Here is an 18,713-nt window from a genome sequence, read left to right as displayed (position 1 = left end):
AATTTCGATGTGGGATATCCACAATTTCTCCCCAATCGAACTGAACCCCTGAAATTTAAATATCTTCGAATGATGAATGTATTCAGATTTCCATGGCGAATACGCTTTGAATGTCAATGATCAACTGGGACGTTTATCGTTTAGTTTCTTTGTGGTGTCCGCTTGGACAAATCGATGGAAAAGTCGACTTTCCAACACCCCTCTGAATGTTAGAGAATGCAGTGGTGTGAAATTTCCACGTTAGGGCCGGCAAGGGAGCTTATCAAAATGCTATTTGCTTTATCAATAGCCATGCAGGACTTAACATGCTTAGGCACATCCGAGTGGAAAATGGTTGTACATTTTTCCATGGAATATAAACCGAGTACTTACAGCTAAGAAGGGAATTTTACATCACTTACCTTCGTGATGGGATAAAGGCGTCGAGGGCTTGTCCAGTTTCAGTAGGGGCTTTGGTTCGACTGCAACAAAGTTTAATTCGATGAAAAACCACTTTTTCGGTATTAATGCCAGCATAGTCATTAAACAAGCAATAAATATGCATTATAATTGGATGTGATTGAATGAGCATATGGTGTGTGGTTTTAAATCTTCAAAGCATATGTAATAAAACAGCCCTCTTAAATATGTATGAAATCGGCTTATTCATATTGCCACACGCGATCCGGGTATAGGTTTTTTACTCAGACATGCAAATATCAAGAGACTTACTTATACATTGTAATTATTAATTAGTTGCTTTCGAAAGCTCACTGAGGTGAAGAAATTCATCAAGATAAAAGGGAGACTGAAGCGTCAATATCCATTGCAGACATCGAAAGGGAAATTTACTGGTAAAAGTGGGAAAATAAGGAGTCGTATAAAGTAGGATATATGCAAAAGCCCGGGTCCTGAGGGCGAAAAATAATAGTAGAGGGTCAGTGTTCCCTAGGGAGCCGTAAGAGCTAAACTACCCGAGACGCCTGTAGATGGACACTTCGGTCTCCAAATGGGCCTTCTTATGTCCCCGCATTCATAAATAAAACAGCCTCTAATGTACATATTCCTAGCGATTTTCTGGACGATGATGACGAACCATTAGCGGGACATAACGCACGACAATACATTATTCATCCAATAAAACTAATAATGAGTCGTAAATATTTAAGACGTTGATAAGACCCAACCTTAAATAGAATATTAGTGTCTTTGAGGTGAGGATTAGGAATATTGAGTTATTTCAAACGCTTCCGACGTGATAGTGTTTACCTAATTACCCTCGCTTCTTATCGATAAGTCGAGTGATCGTCAAGCAATTTCCCCAAAACTATGTTTTTGTTGTAATTGGACTTTTATTTGAATAATCAAATTCCCGCATTCTCAAAATAAGATAAGTTTCAACTACGCAAAGATTATGCTTCTCGGATGGAGTTTTTCATGTATCCCTCTTTACATTCACTAATCTAGTATTGAATATTTTGAACCAACAAAACATACGGAACATTTGGAAAACTCTTTTCATTTCTGAAAGATGGATGTATTATTTGCATACTTTTTTATAATTGGCCTTCAAATTATCACGATATGACTCCAATGGATTTGCGGAGCTAGGGAACTACCAAAAATATGTATGTATGTTGATAATAAAATTTACATAATGTTGATTAAAAAATCATGCAAGTTCAGGAAAATGTATGACACGTTTCTAAAAATGATTCATTGAAGAAATAACGCGACATATCACTGTGTGTGTATTTGGTGTAATGTATGCAAATCATCATCACACCCTTTATAGCTAGTGGGAAATCCGATGATAAATCATTAGAATCGTAGAGAACTGTGATATGGGATTTCATTGTAACGCTCCTCTTAAAACATGTTATCCAATAACTCCTTCAAAACAATATTCCACGGAGTTTACACCCGCAAATTTTTTCTTATTGACCTCCGAGACATTATCTGACAAATGAATAGACATGGTCTCCTCTTAGGCCTCCTCACTCTAATGACTCAAAGAGACTTCTGTGCAGGACTTCGCAATTAACCCCAACAAATCGAAGTCAAACGTCCGGAAAGTCGGCCCGAAATTTATCAAAACAGAGAAAATATTATTTCAATTAAAGGATCGCTTAACTGCATCGATGCTTGCATTTGATATCGCTAGTAAATTATTGGTTCAATCCCTCCACAATCCAATTATGGGATATTATTGGCTCTTTTTTGGTCGGTTAATTTTTTCCCGTTGCCGACCACTTTACCGAAATTAATTGTCCACATTAATTGGAGGGTATTAATTGCTGCCTTTTTGTCATATTAATTGAACACGTTTACCCCAGAGGAGACCACCGAATCGGAGATTAATCAAACGCACTCTAATCAGGAACAATAATTATTTTAGGAGCACGATAACAATTTACTTGAAAACAATTCGTTTTAGGACTTGAAATGAGTCATTACCGTTATCCTTATGTGCTGTGAGGATACGTATGTAAAGTGGCAATAAGTACTTACCAGGATAAGCTAAATTATGCAAATTGGGCACAGTATTGGCGTTATCAAACGCCAGCGCGTTGAAATAACTCTTGTAATTCATAGTACCGTTGAAAAGTGTTGATGTCATGTTGAAGTACCGATGATTATTGGATAACTGAATATTTAAAATACAGTATTTACTATATGTACGTTATCGACAGATAATTACAGGATTTTTAAAATATTGATAAGAGATCAAGCGAAGCTAAGGTTTGGTTACTCAGACAGGTAGTTATTTATTGCGTATATACAGGGCGCTCGCAATGACCCACTTACCGGGAAAACGGAAAGATACCATTTACCGGCACCTACTCAAATCCAATATAGAAGCAAGGTAACGATTAATTTATAGAAAAGGGCGCTCACGCACATCAGGAACAACACCACGAACAACATGGCGAAAGGGTGTCAATAAAGTGCGATCTCGATCACGATTCTTAAGGAACTGATCTGGAAATAGCCACTGGCCAGACCACGGAACTTCATGAGAATTTGAGTTTTAATGTCATGCACCCCCTCAAGTGTGTCTGACACCCACAAAAATGGGCCATTCCCCCATAATTCCCCCAGAAGGAGTTTTCTGTAATATATTAAAAACTTTCAATAAATTAACCTGAAATAGTGTTCATTATTGAGATGTTCGGACGTAAAATTTTACGACATGGCCAAAAGCCGATGTGAGCTTGGGGGCTTTTTCGATAGAATCGCCCCAGGAACACAATGCGACCCTCAAAGCTACTCGCGCGTCATTGCAAACGAATCTATAAAACTTTTTTAAGGGTGAGTTGGCTGGGATGCATCTTTAATCATGTGATGATTGTTTTGATGGCTAAAGGGGCGGTTTCGTGTTTAATCAAAGATCAATTTCGGTAAAAAATGCTTTGAAGAGACGAAATAAATGTGCACGAAAGGGCATAAAGGAAACTATTCATGATTTACTTAGAAGATCTTTGCGCTTTAATTTCATTGTGGATATCTCGGGAAGCTGTTCTCGGGAGTTCTATAAATATAAATATATATGTAGTATCTTCTCATAGTACTGGAGTTATGGGTCACGTTGAAAGCGTCCAACTCCTCCCCGAGGAATCTAGGGAGTAGCCCTAAAACCGGTTGCAAATTTTTCCGGCAAGTCACTCCGGAGTTCAGGTTAGCAAAATACTGAAATTTTCAGTGTTGCAGGTAAGCAGGTTGGTAGTTTGGACCGGTGAAAACGGTTAGCCAAAAAAGATTCATTTCTCTTCAGGTTTAGTTCAGCTTTCAGGTCAAAGTGACTGGGGTTTAGTTTTCAACCAGTGGGGGTCTAGAGAGTTGGGGATGCTGTGAAAATGTTCGCCCTTTAGGCTACTTGAGAATTATGAAAGTCGAATAGTGGAAATTTCTTCGTTAAGAAATGATCTTGACTTAATCGTTATTTCCTGTTTACACTCTGAAGTTTACCGGATTATACTCCAAATAAAATGACAATAAAACTCTGATGGCACTCATTTCTACAAGTGCATAAATCTCCGTATTAAGAAGAGTTTGCTGATACCAATGCACGAGCCACTAAACAAGCAAGTACTTTTGATAACATTGTTGTCAACTTATTTTTCGGAAACTATCCACTTTGAGCCAACAGGATCCGGAAAATTCGCCAGGTTCGAAGTGATATTGTCACACTAAGTTCACATTAAATTCAACAGTTATAGGTTGCTCCACCCACAATCAAGATCAATGGCTTTTGTAAAACCAACCGGCAGTGATTTAGCTCCCAGCAGAAGGAAAGCCAATTTCCAAATGTTCCTTTTCTTGTAGCGCAAATACTGAGAATAAACTCTCGAATTTTTCCAGAAGGCGAGACAGGATAAACATAACTCCACTACCTTACATGAGAGGACGAGAAAATTCCATCTTTGATTCAGAATTTTTGGTCTGCACCAAACTACAACGCTGCACCTTAACATGTGAAACATTAGCGGAACCTCAGAACCACCGGAATTTGCGATATTACGTAACGGAATTGAAAAATCTGAAAATCCAAGATGACACCCATAAAAAACCAATTGGTGATTGGCTGTCAAAAATCCAAACGTCACATGTCAAATATGAAATCGCCACGTTGCCGAAAAGAAAAAGTTGCAATGATGACATATCATCGTTTTATCAACGCGCAGATTTTTTGAGGTTTGAAGATAAGTTCAAAGTCCATTTAGGTATTCTCATGTATAAAATAAACAAATTTGAAGAGTCGACGGATAAACTAACAAAAGACGAATGGAATATTCATGACTGCAACACGAAGAGAGCTCATTTTTCTGCTGTCCCGGAATACCATACTGCCTTGCACGAGAGATTATTTTCCTTACCATGCGAACTATCGTCCATAAAGTCATTGCGTATTTTTCCATTGATTCAGTTTAATTGCCTTAAGTTGTTGGTAATTTAATTTACATCTGTCAATTTGTTATGTCATTTGACAACTGACTGTTCGAGGTTGTTTTGACATGCAAAACTAATTTCATTTGCAATTGTTTATTTACAATTAAGTCAAAACTGGAAAATAATGATGAAGCCAAAAAACAAAATTATGAAAAGTGATGTAATGTGTATAACGATAACGCATTAAAACTTCGGCAGTGTCAAAATTGGTTTTCCAAATTCCAATCTGGCAATTTTCATATCAAAAACTTGACGTGCTCAAGAAGGCCAAATGAAGTTGACGAAAACAAAATAAAGACTTTGATAGAATCAAATCGTGGATTAATCATATGGGAGATTGCTGGGAGCCTAAAAGTGTCGAAATCAAGCGTTGAAAATCATTTAAAATAAATTGGATACGTTAATGAACGTGATATATGGGTACCACTTGATCTCAAGGAAATTCCGTCTGGTGAGATTACAAAGGTGTGGTGTATTTTGAACTCTTTTCAAGGAACCAAACAATTGATTTAAAAAAAACGCTCAGAATTGGTAACTCGTAAAAATGTGAAGTTTCATCAAAAGAACGCTAAACCACATACAAGTTTAACCACCCGCCAAAAATTGCTACAAATTGGATAGAACGTTTTGCCACATCTACCCTATTCTCCAGATCTAGTACCATCGGATTATCATCTGTTTCTATCTATCTATCTATCTATCTATCGCTGCAAAATTCCTTTAATGGAAAAACTTTCGCGGTTGACGAAGTCGTAAAAAGTGTATTTGGGCCACTTTTTTGCTGAAAAAGAATCTAATTTTTATGAGCGCGGTGACATGAAATTGTCCCAAAGATGGAGAACTGTTATTGAACAAAATGGGCAATGCATAATTTAATAACGTTACCAGTTTTAGTGAAAAAAATTGTCTTTCATTTAAATTGTAAAATACGCAGTGACTTTGTGGACAGTGAATAGTTTGTATCCTTGAGAAAATCAAGATTTTGCTGGCCGTTACTATCATCACAAGTAAACTACTCTGTACAACCACAGCTAAGTGTCCCAGTCAGGATATTTTTTTCCAGAAGACAGACCAGAGCCAAGGTCAACTACAGATAATTTTCCAACGAGGACGTATGCATCACGACTGCTTTTTGAACTATTGAGACATGCCTGTTGCTGACTATGCTAATAGGATGATCCGCACCATCTTCTGTTGCTCCTTTTTATGTGTACTTGCAAAGAACGTTTGGATTTGATGAAACTGCCCAATCAATAAAATACGTGATGTTTTCCTGGAATGTGATATCGAGTCTGTGGTGGACGGTTGTTTTATCCGTGTGAATTCCTAGATCACAATAGAGTTTATTATCTAACAGCGATTGATGGGACTGGGGATTGATAGTCGGAATGGAGGTCATAGCTAAGAGCTTGATGAATAACTTTTGCTGCCGAACAGTGGTTGAAAGTTAAAGTGCTGTAAAATGAAGATGGTTCCAACTGTCTTTCCAGGTCTTCACGATCTTGATTAGGTTGAGATGATACATAGGATCAGGTAAAAGAGCTCATTAAAAAATGTGACTTTTTTGTTTCTCTATAAAAATGAGAGATTAATAATTATTTTTACTACTAAATCGACGTTCTGATAATCGTTCGATCTAAAGCGATGTAAAAGTAACTATTTTTGATAAATACCTGTCCGTTTCTCAAGGCTACTACTACTTGTTGTTTGCGTTGAAAATATGACGCCTAAACGGTCTTAATGAGAGATTATCCCGCCATAATTATGTTTATTCTTATCGCGTTATTCCTAATACATTTATATTATTGTTGAAATTAACGTAATTTATAATATATTAGTTAAAACCGTCTCGCTTGTCATTTCGAATTAGTCGATGCGGAATAAAAATTAATCTTAAAATATCTTTATGGGTCGGTATTTACATAGCTTTAATACATATTTCAAAATAGATATCTACAGCAGGTGTTTATAATATTTTAAGTAAATAAGTTTGATCTGAATTGATAATAATATTTATATTTCGTCAGGTATTTCATCATACGTTTCAATGGAAATGTATACAGAATCGTTCTCTCCAAAGGAATGAATAAAACACGTATAGTCAGAGAAGTGTATTCTCTAATACATAAGTAAGCGATCGCTTTAAAAGCAAACCTTTGACCGAGCTCCCTTTTAAAGGAAACCCCCGAATATTCTATGCATTAAGTTGGTCTAAGTGTGCCCTAAAAAGTAGCATTAAAGACGTCTCTCTGAATATATTTTGCAATTCAAGGGGCCTCGCTGGTCAGCTGCATTCTCTATAGGGACCCTTATTTATACTGTGTAAATACGGTTTACGTTGTGTTCGCCCCCGCATGCATAATTTATCAGGGCCACCCTATAAAAGCCGTTCAAGAAAATTACAAATAACATCAAGGCGCAAATATGTCCTTATCTAAATATGTACGAATTTTATAATCAGCTAATCACCATTCAAATGATGAGAGTAGGAGCTTTGTGGCTTTAAAACTAGGTATGTCGCTATTTATATATTTCTCGATAAATATGTATCTCGGGTAAATAGAACACCCTTTTTACCGCTAATAAAGTAAAATTTTATAACGATAAGGAAAACGTTCGTTATGCATAATATACAAAGTATCCGGTAACTAGCTTACTCTGGACGAAATGGCGAATGAGGCCCTATTTGATAAGTTTAGGAATGTAAAAATAAGTTCTAATCGCGCCATTGAAGTGTTATGAGCTGTTGACCGGATATAAATACATAATCTTAAATGCTAAAATAATTACCATAGAAGTGCCTCATTTGGAATAACAAATTATCATAATCAGGGTTTAAGGAACTTTAAGTCGTAGAAAGTCAATTGAGATAAGTTTATATATAATATGGAAAAATTTCCAGCAAAGTTCTTGAGTTATAATTATTCTTTATTATCGAAAGGATCAAAGTTAACCCTTTTATTTATATATTGCAGAGAATTCGAGACGTAGACCCTCATATCAGTATTAATAACCACCAATTTATCAAAAAGACATTAAAAGTGTCCATAAAGGCGCAAAATGTGAAACTTTCAAACATTAATTAATTTAATTATCAAACTTTCGGACGTTTACTGAACATTCGCCATTATTTACTGGCTTAATATTAGATTACGTGGTTTCCTCCTTTGTGGCCGACGTCCATCTTTATTAATTCTTATTATTAAGGATATCGTGGGAGAATGGACAGAAGGTAGACATTGAAAAATTAAATCAAACATTTATACCTTCTATCAGCGTGTTCACGCAAGACCTAAAGAAGACTTTTGTTCAAATCCGAAGGCTTGCAATTTGAGGATTTTAAGAATCGAGGAAACCAGATCTAATCGAATATCAAATTTGAAACAGATCTTAAAAACTCCCTCAGACATTCCACAATTTGAATTTTTAAGTATATCACAAATACCCGGTTTGTTGTATGCAACAACCCTCTAATTGACAGGAAAATGCAGCGCCCAAGGGTTGAAACATTTAATTAAAGAAATAAGCGGGGTGGGGACAATTTATGTCCCCGCATTCGTGGAACGATTTCGATAATGGGAAATTTATAGTTATTTATTAAAATCGAAGGGACGTTGCCGATCAGGGTTAGGCCGACATTATGGTGGCGAAGCTCGCATTTAAAACCCTTATACCAATAATTAAGGGCGACTTTCAGCCGAACAAACGTCGCCTCTCTTCATAATAAAAAAACGGGGAATTCTGGACGACCCTCGGATAAAATAACACATGTATATACATCCAGAATCCTTTGGGGACTGCGGAATGGTCAGGTCTGGCACCGTATTGCATTGATAGGCCTTATTGATATACGACCAGGTCAGGCTGTACGTTTACCAGGAAATATATGGCTTATTGAAATTGAAATGCTTTTACTCTTGCTTTGAGACAAATTGGACGTTTACAGAGTGGTCCGAGCTTCTAGAAAAAACACCATTTACTGCCTTTTTTCCCTCAATTAATTTGAAGAGCGCATTCCCAGTTGACAGATTATTAGTGAATAACCCCTTACGATTGCTGACTCACCCTTCTCGTTAACGTCACATGTTGTTTCTCGAATTTGTATTTAGAGAAACTTGGAAAATACATTTAGTATGACAAATTTTAGAAATCCTCGTGATGCTGAGAGGTACCTGAAACTCCATCGCAATGATAAACGACCAGGCCATCGAACTTTCAAGTGACTTCACCACAAATTGGACGAGACTCACCTCATTCCAAACCGAATAATGGAAGACGAAAAATACTCACTGCGGATCAAAAAGAGAGAGGACGACGGGGGTAAGCAAATCAACAACTTTTGTAAATAAAATAAATGTTGTTCTGTGCATCATCCCTAAACGGGAGGATTGTTTTGGTATATTTGTTGAAGGCGGCTCTGGAAGGCCCTGGCGGTCGAAAACAATTCAATCGTTCAAGCAATCGTGAATGTTCGTTTGCCATCGTATCGAAGGTCACTGACAAATGCTGTTTTATGCATCGTCATTGGGGATATTTTGATATGTTTGTTGAAGGTGGCTCTGGAACGCCATGATGGAAACAATAATTCACACTTGCGTTTGCGTGTACAGTTTCAAGACAGAATGACATATCAAACATCTCTCGGCCGAGCAAAAACTATGATTCAGCTGCGATTTCCTCCTTCGAGAAGAAAAGTACAGTGACTGGCATCCCGATTAGGGGAGTAGATAACAAATTAAATCTTATTGTGATGTTGTAGAACAAATGGGTTATCCGACATTGTTCTAGCAGCATTTTTTTACTTGTCTTTTTTACATATGCCACACTGAAATGGTTTAGCAAGTTTATACTACAGTTCGTCATTCAGCATATCCTGTTTTCCCACATTTGAAACAAGTGTTTCCACGGTAGTTCCTACGTAGCATCTTCTCATAGTTTGTTGATATATATGGTCTACTGTTGTCCTTAAAGCATTTCCCAGTTTTGTTAGCACTTCTGTGTCTTTTCCTTTCTCTCATATTTCCTCGCTCAAAAAACGCGAGATGAAATTTGCTGGTCAGACATCGATTCCTATACAGTTAATCGTAAATCAACTTCATGAGAATCCGCTTCTGCAGGGACAAGTGTCCCTGAAAGTCTACTAGTTCCATCTGTCCTGATTCTTCCATGCACGGAAACTCCAAAGTGTTTTTTCTGAAACTCCATCAAACTTCACTAAGAAACCCTCTAAAAGACGGACTTCCCCTTCTCACGAGGAACCTTTTAACTGAAGTATAATTCAATTTAAATAAGAGAAAGTGTCGCAAAGGGCGGGTGCTCGCGGAGGAAGGGCAATCAGCCCTAAATCGAGGGACAAATGGACGCCGGAACGTGGCAACACGATAAAGATTGACTGTTTTACTACCCCACTTGAGAAGGTTTAAAATGGGGAGCCCTCTGCATTAAGAAAAAGCCTTTAAACGGGGTGTCGAATGAGTTTAGCAGGTTTCGGTCCCCCGTATCGGGTGAGATTTATTTTCCTTGTGAATTGACTAAACACCCAGTATTAATAATAAAAGACACGCGACTGCTGTTAAGTGTTGCACAGGTAAATAAGCTCGGAGGTATTTAAATTCACCCCTTTGAACACGTCTTGTTCATCAACATATAGTTCTTTTGATTTTGAGCTTTCTGAAGTCCTCTCTCATGTCGATTCTTTCATGTGAGAGACCCTGTAGAGGTATATTGTTATATACGTATTTTGACCCTGTATATTTTAATATTTTCGAAAGTATTTTCCTCACGTTATAGAACACCATGTATAAAAAATAGTTCAAAATTGCGATGATGTGCGAAATGCTCATAATTTGTTTACTAAGGAGTGATTTGAAGTTTATGTTTGACCCCAACAGGTGGATGGCACAATACTTACTGGGTGAGACTCCGAGTCTGGATTGCAGGGCTGCTTTGGATTCTTCTAGGGATTGCTGTTGGGCGTCGTGTCTCCAGGGCGTGATTTCTTGAGTGTTCATCCATAGTTTTTCTGAAAAAAAAGGGCATCCATTTTAAGGTCAAACTTGAATATTGAGAAATGTGGGAATCGTGTCTCCAGGGGGTGATTTCCTGAGTGTTCATCCATAGTCTTTCTGAAAAAAAGGGCATACATTTTAAGGTCACGCTTGACTATCGAAAAATGTGGGAATTTCCCTATATTGACAAATCCCCGATATCTCGCTTTTATAGAGCCTTAATCACCGATGGACACCGAGACCCTCGTCCAAATTCAGTAGCAAGAATCCATGCAATTATTCCCTGCACTAATAACAGCTTTTACATAACAGAAACTTTTTAGGTAGCAGCAAATGGGGCTCATTTTTTTCTCGAGTTAAAACCTGAAGCACAAAGGTCTAAACGCCATGACACATCTCGGCAGGACATTAAAGTTAATTCCATTTGTTTTTTGTTGGGGGGATATTTAGATGTTACACGTCATTAGGCCCGGACTGGAGACAGGCTGATTACAGTGATTTGCGCTGTTTTGACGTAATTTACATAGATTATTGAAATTTCCCTTCATGACTAGGGATTTCGAGCACGAATGGATGCTCATCCGCCATTTTCGTCCATTTGTAATTTATTCAGTAGCAATGCACTATAATCAAAATAATCGCGGTGTGTACCGTCAGCTGCATACGATAATTAAATAATTATACATCTAAAGACATGCTATATAATGGTAAATTGCATAACGCTGAAATCATGGGGAAGAAAGTCGATAGTAGGTATAAGTGGAGCAAAAGTTGGCACATGAGCAATAAAAGGAACTAGTGTCTCGGCCCGTTGTGAAGGTCGGCTTTTACTACACACAAACACAACATAAACTTTTCCGAGGCACAAAGGTTAAGAACCTCATTCTCTGGAAATTATTTGTTGTGGCACTAACATCCTGGATGCTGCGTGATTTCCAGCCAGGGGCGGGACTGGGGGGGATATTGATTAAAGGCGACCCTAGTTAGCACGGCGACCCGTCTATACTCCCCACCCCTCGTTTCTCTTATTTCTTTTATTTCAACATTTGCAGGAAATTTTCGTTGTGTAGGGGTGACTGACTCATCGTAATATGCAAATCTATCAGGACTCGAGACTTTCAAGTTTATCTCATTCTTCTCGTATAAAAGCAGTAAAAGCGACCTTTAATCTTCAATTTCCCGAAAGTTAGTAGTCAGGAATCCAGCGTCCGGCTAGCGGCGATATGCGATTCGGCGGAGATAAAAACCTGGTTAAATAAAAGTAAAATGGGGGCTATTTTCGAGGAGAGAGCCCGAGTTTCCTTTGAAGACTGCTGATTCGATTCGAAAGGGGCCCTAAATAAATTGCGGATGCATCTCGGACAGAAATCAGACGGATGAGGGAGTCAGCCACCCCTGTTTACAATGGCGATTTTATTTGGTTAAAAATTCGTGTTCGCAGGTTAAAGGGCATAATTTCAATGAAAGGAAAAGGTCAAAGGAGGAAATGAGGAAACATGTGTTATTTGGTCGAGCTCTGCTTCGGATTTTGGGAGGGAAAGTTCGGGACATACCCAATTGTTTCTGATATCATCGAACTTCCCATTTCTGGAGTGAGGAAGGTAAATAAAGTTATATTCTTCAAGAAGCACAAAAAGGTGATAAAAATTGTAGCCCCAACATGGCACGCCACTGCTTGCAAAAATGACAACTGAACTGAAACAAACGATTAAATACCAGAACAGATGCACAGAAAAAAAGTGAATTTTGCGCGATATAAATTCAACCAACCAACTACTGTGGTCAAGACAAATGCGGGATATAAACGCACCTAAACACCATCTTTTTAGCTGTCAAGAAAGTGTCGATTTTACTCGATAGAGGGTTCCCTTAGAAAATTCTTCAAACTTATATGGCACATTTTCCTCCATCCCATCCTTCCCAATCTGCCTTTACCTATCCCCATCCCCCCAAATAAAGCTACTTTCGCAACGAACTCCTCAATCCGACCCTTTCTCCAAGACCCATAAATCCGGGAAGGCCCTTAAAACACAAAGAGACGAACTGATGGGCGCACATCAAAAGAAAATGGCGTCAAAACGTGGTTTTACATCGCAAGTTTAAACAGACGCCCTGGAAGGCGTCACCGCGGGCGTCGTATGCAGATTTAAAGGGGTGAGAACGGGGTGTTTTGCATGTTGCGCCTGCGTTATCACGCCCATTATATCTTTTATCGATATTATGTAAAAGCACGAGGCGCGGTGCATGCGCGCAACCTACAAAATTGACACGTTTTACATGTATATTTTCAAGGGGTTGGTTTACTGGTTCTAAAGAGGGAGAAGGTTCGTGAGTGTATTAATGCTGAAAACGCACCTTAAGGCAGTAATAATAAGATCTGCCGGAGGGTACAAGCCGAGCACACGACCGCCCTTAAACGGGCTCCTCGGTATTTGCCTTTCTTGTCCCACTTCCGTACCAAAGGGTAAAAATCGCCCTCAGGACAATTATATTTTGTGTAGGGCTTAATTTCGAACGAGCGGAGCTCCGAGGTTTGCAAACATGGGAAGGTAAGAGTGTAATTGAAATTGATTTTCGCTTGAAGGAAGACCCATGTTTCTGGGGGAGGTTTCTGCCCTTGTAACGAAATACACAAAACGCAGAAATTCTGGAAATTGGTATATGTATGTGATTGACGTCACTGAAAAACCGAGCGGCGTTGTCACTTCGAATTAATTTCAATACCTATTCGGCATCCTCTTGTGTGGCTATGCCACACATAGGGCCACTCAACTACAAAAACGAATTTTTCAATCTCCGAAAAGACATTGTACAACAAAAACCGTAATGGGGCACGAAATCAATTTAGCGGAATAAAGCGACAAACCGGGAAAAAATTAATCGAATAAGACGCACATTTGATGAGAACAATTATGAAAATGAGCAACAATCGTGGACTTTATGAAGAGATCTCCCAGAAAAAAAGGCCGATAAAGGCGAGCTGTACACTTTTTTCTCTGCACTTATTGATAGGCAATTAAGCGATTTGGGTACTGTAAACTGTAAAGTAACCGTTATCTGTTTAGACGCGTAAAAACCTCACGATTACTTGGCAAATACCCAGCTGATGGTGTGCAAAATGGGGTTGAAAGCTGAGGGCTGCGCCCGCCATTAAGGGTTGATTTCGCCCCAGGTAGGAACGTTGCCAGACAATAGACCACATGTCTCCAAACTGTAAAAAATCCTATACATGTGGTGCATAGGGTTTCGCACATAATGCGTCTCTGACGTGTGTCGGACGTGTGTGGAACACAATAATCTCCGAACAGTTTCTCCTTCAGCTATTGACAAGTGTCTGTAATTCTTGATTAAAATGCATCGCATAAACCTCTCGAAGCCCATAAATTCCGAACAGTTTGCAATCATTTGAATAAATTTAGAATCTAAGCGAACAAACTGCGAGAAAGTTTTTCCGTTTTTTTATAGTGGCAGAGGTAAGGGCGTGGCTCTCTTTACCATATTTAATTGGTCATGATAAGTGTACCAATACTGCTACGCCATACACGCACACACAGATGGTTTTAATAGACGTGTGTGAAATTTAATCTTAGATGTATGTTAATGCAAGACAGAACCGGATTAAGTTAAGCCTGAAAAGGAGATAGATGCAAAAGTCTTTCATGAATTCCTCACGCTCGCAGAGAAGGAAATGTCTTAAAATCATGAATCTGAAAGTATTAAAGACCACTTTAGGAGACCGAAAAGGAAGATGAGTTATGGTTTAATATGTTTTCACGTGCTTTAGGTTGATTCATTAATTTCGCATTAAAGCAGAAAGGTTGATACGGCAGTTCTGCAACCCAAAATATATTACTATGACGAATGCAATCGCAGTATCAACATGAAGTCACAGATAGCGCCAGCGCTCTTTACGAGAAACGCTATTATCAGCAACTGACGTAATCTAGCATGCGACAAATTTATCGCCTTAACAGAACCTTTTTTAAAATTACCATTTTTTCTGTTTCTTTCTAGCCACACGCCGTTATAAATCCGTTAAAACACCCCTTAAACCCCATAGGGCATCACTTTAAAATCCCGACCCCATTGAAATAATATTTTTATATTAGTTTGAACATGATATATGTTGCAAACGTGCTGCTACTTACGAAGGATTCTATTGTAAACACAGTTGCCAGCGCGCCGCTTCAAAAGGGCCTTCGGAACCCTTTTCGAATCGCGTGCTCAAACAAACGTCTCTCCTCTATTGTTACGATATTTTTTTATTTCGATTGGAACGTTTTCGACCAATGAAAGGCGATTTTGCATAAATTATATAGCGAGTTTGAAAGGGTTAATAACGTGGTTTGCAACTTTAAAATGGTGGTCCGGGCTACTGTATATACGCCATATGCGAGTTCTTAGAAGTTGTTTAAACTCCTTCGTGTATGCGGGTTATTAAGTTGCTCAAATATGGTCATTTATCTTTTCGAAACTTCCCATATGCTGCAAAAAGGGATGATAAATCCGCAATGTCCATATTCCCACGTTCTCGGTACCAAACAAAATTATAAATGCATCCTCCTTTTGAAATCGTCAGCTCTGACCCCAATTTTTTCACCCCATTTCTTCGTTTTTTTACCCCCAAAATGTAAAAAAAGCCCTGGGGTGAAAATCTATTCAATCTTATATACACCTTGTATTGTGCCTTGCCGTGGATGTATGTACGTTTCAGGAAGGGTGCAAAAATGCTAGATTCGCTTAAAAAACGCACGATTTGACCCCAATTTTGGGTAGTAACGGAATTTCTCATGAAATTTCGCGCGATTTCGTGGAAAAAATAGAGAGAAGTTCTCACGATTTTTAAGGGGATTTTTTAAGCTTTATTGTCTAATCAACGAAGGGATCTTTGATATTAATTTTTTTAACCGTTACATTGACGAGAGAGAAGTTCGTTGGAGAGCATAAAGAAAGATCATTTACACTCAAAAAAGAAACCGTTTTTATGTACTTTATTGATGTGTATACATATGTCTATATGGAGAAAGACATTTGGTTGCAACGGTTTCTTCTAGAAGTATATAATAAAGGATTTTCAAGGTATTACATAAGCGGATAATATTGTTCTGGTTTTAACGGATTTTCCAAGATGACAAAGAAGAGAATAACGGTTACTTTTTCGGGTATATTCGTAAGAACTTCCAGACAAAGTTTCAAGCTTAAAAACTAATTAGTTATTGGCAGTAGTCTTGGAGCTGGGCCTATATTCATGAAATCATGAGCTATCAGCTATTGGTGTTATTCAGGCCTCACCTCTAATATTTCGGATGTGGAAAGGTAATTTTAAAAGAACTTCAAAAAACAAAGGAAACTTTGGTGGTTTTTGCACATAGAACTTGAAAGGAAGAAGTGAGAGATTCAAGGATTTAGTTTAGTCTATTACTGGGAGTTTTGGGGGTTGATATATTTGGTATTTGTGTCCTAAACTGGAATTTTTTTTAACAGAATACAGTTATTCCAAAGGCTTCCAGAGGCGTCTGCAAACAAAAAAAAAACGTTTTTTTACTAAAGGCACCTCCTCGAGGACTCTGATTGTATCAAAATTGGCCAAGGTGATCTGACTATTTTCATAGCAAGGAATTCAAAATACTTCGCTTAACATTTAAGCAAATTTGAATACCATCCATAATGGTCTGCAGGACGAGCACGGTTCCACGTTATTTTGTCCCCAATCCAAGCGAAAATTTTGCGGGTTTTCGAGGATACTTAGAGCTATAATTGCAGTAAAAATGACTGAGTGATTCGTTGAATTTCAGGAGTCAAAATTTTCAAAAATCCATTTTTAATTGGTGAATCTTGGAGGCTAACGAGGATGGTTCTACGGCAGGGGGTGGTTCTGTATCGTTCTGTGCTTGATCTCCCAAAAAATGGGCTTTTTAAAAGACACAGATAACTGCGCAAATAGCTTAATATAGCATGCAAGAAATTGATTGCTTTATAGCTTAAAAGTGTGTCTAGTAAGGCCTATTTAATAGCTCGGGGCTGCTATGTTTACGCATTCCTTACTCAGCAAAAACACTCCTACGGCAATCTATTCAGCAGCTATATGGAAATCCTACGTAAACTCCTAGTTTTCAGTTGAAATTTCACGTTTCGTTAAGTCTAAATTAATATCAACTGAACAATTTTCATTTCTCCCCCTTTCGGCATAACCCAAAATGCAATCTTCCCGAAATCAGATCCTCTGAACCCCCCGTATGCGCGTCAACTGACCCGCCTCAACTCGACCCATACTTAGGGAAATATTGGCGTAATCAAACCCCCGAAAAAAACCAATTTAGCTGCAAATGCGTGGGTCAAAGAGGTTATCTCTCTTCTTTTATTCGTAAAATAGATATTCATTCCCTCCATAAATGCAATCATTGATTTAGCCATTTTGGTCTTTGCTTTTTTAGGATCGAGAGTGCATGGGGCGATTCTATCTGGTGCGATTGAAATGATTTGTCGAGATGAATATCAAAGATTTGGTACATTTAGAGTTTTCCAGTAAATCCCCTGTTGAGTTGAGGAGTTTTCGCCGCTTGTTGTGTCGGGAAATTATTTGGGGCGCCGTAATGCTGTTTTGATTGAAGAAATTAGGGTGAAATTGCATTTTTCCCTTCTCTCTAAACGTCGAGCCTCGTTGCAGCTCTTCTGGTGCAAGTTGCCAATATCCCGAATTCTTTTCAATTTCGAATTGAAATTTCAGAAAATTTCCCCCGTCTGGTTAGTGCCATTCAGCGGCATAATGGTAAGAAAAATTGAAGGAAAATCCGATTTCTATTAGAAAAGCGTACGGAAGTTGTTGTTTTGCTTTCCGCATTCCTGATTGAAAGATTGTTTTCCATAATGCAAAAACTCCTCTAATCTATATGGTGGTGCATTATACCAGAAGTACCTCACGCCTAGTTGACTATTGTCATTTACGCCTATTTTTTACTATTTAGACACTGTTATAGTCGATGACTATCTGGGCATCTGTTGAACGACTCGTTAGAGACGGAAATGGTCGGAATTAAACATAATTCTTCGCGGTTTAATTTCCCGAAAATTCTTATCTGGATGTCAACACGCCGTAAAGCGGTATTTTCCGTAGAGGTCTCGTCATGCAGATGATTTATTCGTGACTTTAACGACAGAAAATGGCCTGAAGCCTCCATCGGAAACGGCGAAAAAACTAATTATTACCACTGCTTAATCAGAAATGCTAATGTCCGGGGATATGCAAATAAAGCAGACTTAGTTATTAAAGATTAAAATGAAAGACCATTAAATCATTTTAAAATTTAAATATGTGTTTAGATGGCATGGGGATCCTATGCGTTGTTGCATGAATATTTATATCTCTTCAAGAATATAATTTTCATATTTTAAAATTGGACACGATACAGGCAGTCATAACATCAGGTAAAAGGCAATCAGCCTTTGTTTTTGCCTCACATCTGCTGCGTGCAATGTCAACTTGCTCACATTCACGCTGGAAACGAGGAAAACTTGATCAAAACTCATTTTCTTGCTTCCTGAACTGGTTAGTGACTCTTGCTGGAAGAGTTCCCGGATGATCTAGCTCGGGGGTTCCCAAACTGCGGCCCGCGAGCCGAATCCGGCCCTTCACGAAAAAAAAAAATCGCGATTATTCACTGTATTAAATATTAATGCCATGTAAAAGCGTATCGAAAATTTTCAATTAACGAACTTTATGTGAAAAAAATGGCTAATTTAATGCACGTGATGGTTATCGTCGTTTCTACAATAAAT

At 38.3% G+C, this 18,713-nt stretch overlaps 1 protein-coding gene across 4 annotated transcripts in view; it reads right to left on the bottom strand.

The window, feature by feature from the left end:
- LOC136412891 (POU domain protein 2-like) overlaps window positions 1-18,713 on the bottom strand; it is a 40,647-nt gene that overhangs the window by 6,747 nt on the left and 15,187 nt on the right. For 2 of the 4 annotated variants that reach the window (XM_066396136.1, XM_066396137.1), the window contains exons 3-4: window positions 10,841-10,951; window positions 402-461 (exon numbers count right to left, since the gene is read on the bottom strand). In XM_066396136.1, coding sequence (XP_066252233.1) covers window positions 402-461; window positions 10,841-10,951 — 171 coding nt within the window. Of the gene's footprint in view, window positions 1-401; window positions 462-2,490; window positions 2,639-10,840; window positions 10,952-18,713 lie in introns of those variants that run through there. The other 2 variants (XM_066396139.1, XM_066396138.1) reach the window with 2 other exon arrangements.

This window comes from Euwallacea similis, chromosome 13 (assembly GCF_039881205.1).
Source record: "Euwallacea similis isolate ESF13 chromosome 13, ESF131.1, whole genome shotgun sequence".
Classification (NCBI taxonomy): Eukaryota; Metazoa; Arthropoda; class Insecta; order Coleoptera; family Curculionidae; genus Euwallacea; species Euwallacea similis.
The sequence above is the reverse complement of the archived record's forward strand: the minus strand, read 5'-3'. Positions and strand labels throughout refer to the sequence as shown.